General features: G+C 34.5%; 1 protein-coding gene across 1 annotated transcript; it reads left to right on the forward strand.

Annotated features, from left to right (window-relative positions):
- Positions 1-831: 831 nt before the first annotated feature.
- On the forward strand, positions 832-2038 carry LOC140961967 (transcription factor BHLH089-like). The gene has a single exon (XM_073420772.1). The coding sequence runs from the start codon at positions 1127-1129 to the stop codon at positions 1886-1888; it is 762 nt and encodes a 253-aa protein (XP_073276873.1). The 5' UTR covers positions 832-1126; the 3' UTR covers positions 1889-2038.
- Positions 2039-2956: the final 918 nt, after the last annotated feature.

The raw sequence follows: 2956 nt of genomic DNA on the forward strand, positions 1-2956 counted from the left end.
CGTTTTCACCAGCTCGATCTTGCGACTAATATTTTGCTTAGATAACTTTCGAATCAATTGAGTTGTTGTGAAATATGACTTATGTAAAATTAAGTTTTCTATTCATTAGTTTTGACCGTTGATCCATTGCATCACTGAGCTATGAGATATCATCAAAAAACTTCAGTTTGCCAGAAACTAAGTGATGCTGAAATCATATTTCAGCAATCTTTCACTTTTAATTTGACATATATTAACTGCGCACTTAATAAAATATGTCAGCAACACAATAACAAGTTTTGTTATTATCAAAATCAAGATTTTTAGTATTATGTAACCCAACAATATGAATGTTTTTAACTTGAATAATATATGATCATGAATTTCAAATACGTCTCATTTGAATTTATGGACTAAGAGCCTAGAAATAATTACATTTTTTTCACTTTCCCCCCAAATATTGACTTGTGTCCCTCCTAAAAAATTTTAAATTTTTTTTTCACCTCTAACCTATATTTTCTTGCTCCATCCCTAACTAAATATATTATATATGTACCTATGTATGAACGTTTATGTTTAAAATCAAATAAACATATATATCTTATTGTCATAAAGTATATTTAGTTGCGTTGAAATTATTTGAAAATAAGTTACAGTATAAAAAATTAAAATCACAAAGAAGCAGATTGACATGCCCTTGAAAATTATAAAACAATTATATTTGCAAGAAAAATTTCACCAACTTTATGACAATTGCCATTATTATATAGTTTGTAAAATAATATGATAAATAACTATATATAATTTAGATATTATATTATAATATGATAAAGTGGTACCACTTGTTATGTATTCATTTCCCGCTGGCTCAATCAAGCCTATTCCCAAGAATCACTACTTTATTCCACATTTCCCCTTAAATATTTCGTCTAGCTCCCAAAACCTAATTCTGGTGCATTACTGCAATTGCTCTAGTTTTCGGATACAACACTTCTCTCCACCTTTCCCATCCCTCTGCGCATCAGTTTTATCCTGCTTTTGCACGGTCTCGTTTCTCCCAAAAAACTAGCTTTGTTCCCTTTTCAGAAGCCCGTTTCTTGAAATTTGTTCACTTGTATGAAGACAATTTTAATTTAATCAAACAGGTATGGATATTGGATTCTTGAAATCTGAAGTTGCGGATCAGATGGAACTGATGCTGATGGAAATGGATTTCTCCGGGGCGGCGTGTGATCAGATTCCTGAGATGGGATTCAACAGTCATCAAGAAAACAATAACGGTGGATTAATTCACGTGAATGGTAGCTGTAATGGCGATCTAGAGAATTATCATGCTAATTCACCTGCATTAATTAATAGTATCTCGTTTTCCGGATCTTCAAATCATCAAGAGCAACCGGGGACACCATATTTCCAGCACGATTCAGGCTGGGAAAGATGGAAAGTGGAAGAGTGTTGTGGAGAGGCAGCTGGGGAAACACTGAAGAGGAATTCATCGATGGCAGCAATGCGCGAAATGATCTTCAGGATTGCGGCGATGCAGCCGATTCATATAGACCCGGAGTCTGTCAAGCCGCCGAGGAGAAAGAACGTGAAGATATCGACTGACCCGCAAAGCGTGGCGGCGCGTCACCGCAGGGAGAGGATAAGCGAACGGATCAGGATTCTTCAGAGACTGGTTCCCGGTGGAACTAAGATGGATACTGCGTCAATGCTGGATGAAGCAATTCATTATGTCAAGTTCTTGAAAGATCAGGTTCAGTCTCTTGAAAGAGTGGAGGCGAGTCGGGCATCAGTCGCCGGGATGGGATTCCCCGTTCCGATGTCGAGTGGGAGTTACATTCCGGTGGCCTCTAATGGTTATCTTCGGTTATCTCCTCAAACTGTGCAGAATTTGACAGATTCTTGATTTAGTTTAATTTTTAGATTGAGGCGTCGATTTTTCTTGCTGAATTGAGGGAGTACACGTGAATTTCATGAGTTAGTGGCAATTGTGTCATGCATGCCCATTCTAGTGGGTAAATACTTTAATCTTGAGTTACATGACAAAATCCTATTTAATATCTCCCCATTTTTTGTATTATATTAAGTATCTTGTGATACGGTATCATGAGTCTATTTCTGTGAGACGAATCGATCTGATTCATAATTATAATGAATAATGATAGTTTTGACATAAAATTAATATTTTTCATGATTTGAGTCGGGTCGTAGATCCTTTCGCATAATTGACTCTAAGACAGTTTCATATGAGTTTTTGTATTATTATTTTGTCCATAGCCATGAGATATTATGTTGGATCAAGAATTTGATATATTTTGGTGGTTAGCAAATAATATTAAGGCAAAACTAATTTAAGAAAAACATGTACAGTTAAACAAAATTGATATACTTCTAAACTGAATAAATAAGTTTAAAGGATTTCAGTTTAGCAAACCTCAATTTACCTCGAATCAGTCTACGTCAGAACACTAAACTAAAGTTCACATCAAGCACTCTGAAAGCAGTTGTTAAAATTCGTTATGATAAGCAAGTGGTTACTGTAAAAAAAGAGTTGGCATGGACTAAAAACAAGCAAACTAACATTTTTGATTGAACGGATCTATTTCTGAGAGTATAAATAGAGGAGAAGTTGAATCCAAGAAAGCATCAATCATTCATTGATAAGATTAAGTCTTCAAAATCATTCATATACATGAGCGAAACTGATTCAGTTCAACACACCTTAAAAGAATTTTTTTTGATCATTTTGTGCTAAGTTAGTATAATTGTGTATTATATTTGTATAGCAGTTTGCATATTGTCTATTAATTTTTTGATATATTAGAAGTTTCAGTTTGACAGTGTTTATGACCAAACTGAATCGGGATCTTACAAACTACTTGTATTATCCACTTCTAGTGCGAATATTCCTAGAGGAAGAAGGGGTGACGTAAGAATTTCAATTCTCCGAACATCCAAAAATATATCTGTCTTT

This window comes from Primulina huaijiensis, chromosome 16 (genome assembly GCF_012295235.1).
Source record: "Primulina huaijiensis isolate GDHJ02 chromosome 16, ASM1229523v2, whole genome shotgun sequence".
Classification (NCBI taxonomy): Eukaryota; Viridiplantae; Streptophyta; class Magnoliopsida; order Lamiales; family Gesneriaceae; genus Primulina; species Primulina huaijiensis.

What these genes read in the sequence shown, in the direction of transcription:
- LOC140961967 (XM_073420772.1), top strand. Translation starts at nt 1,127, where the DNA reads ATGGATATTGGATTCTTGAAATCTGAAGTTGCGGATCAGATGGAACTG.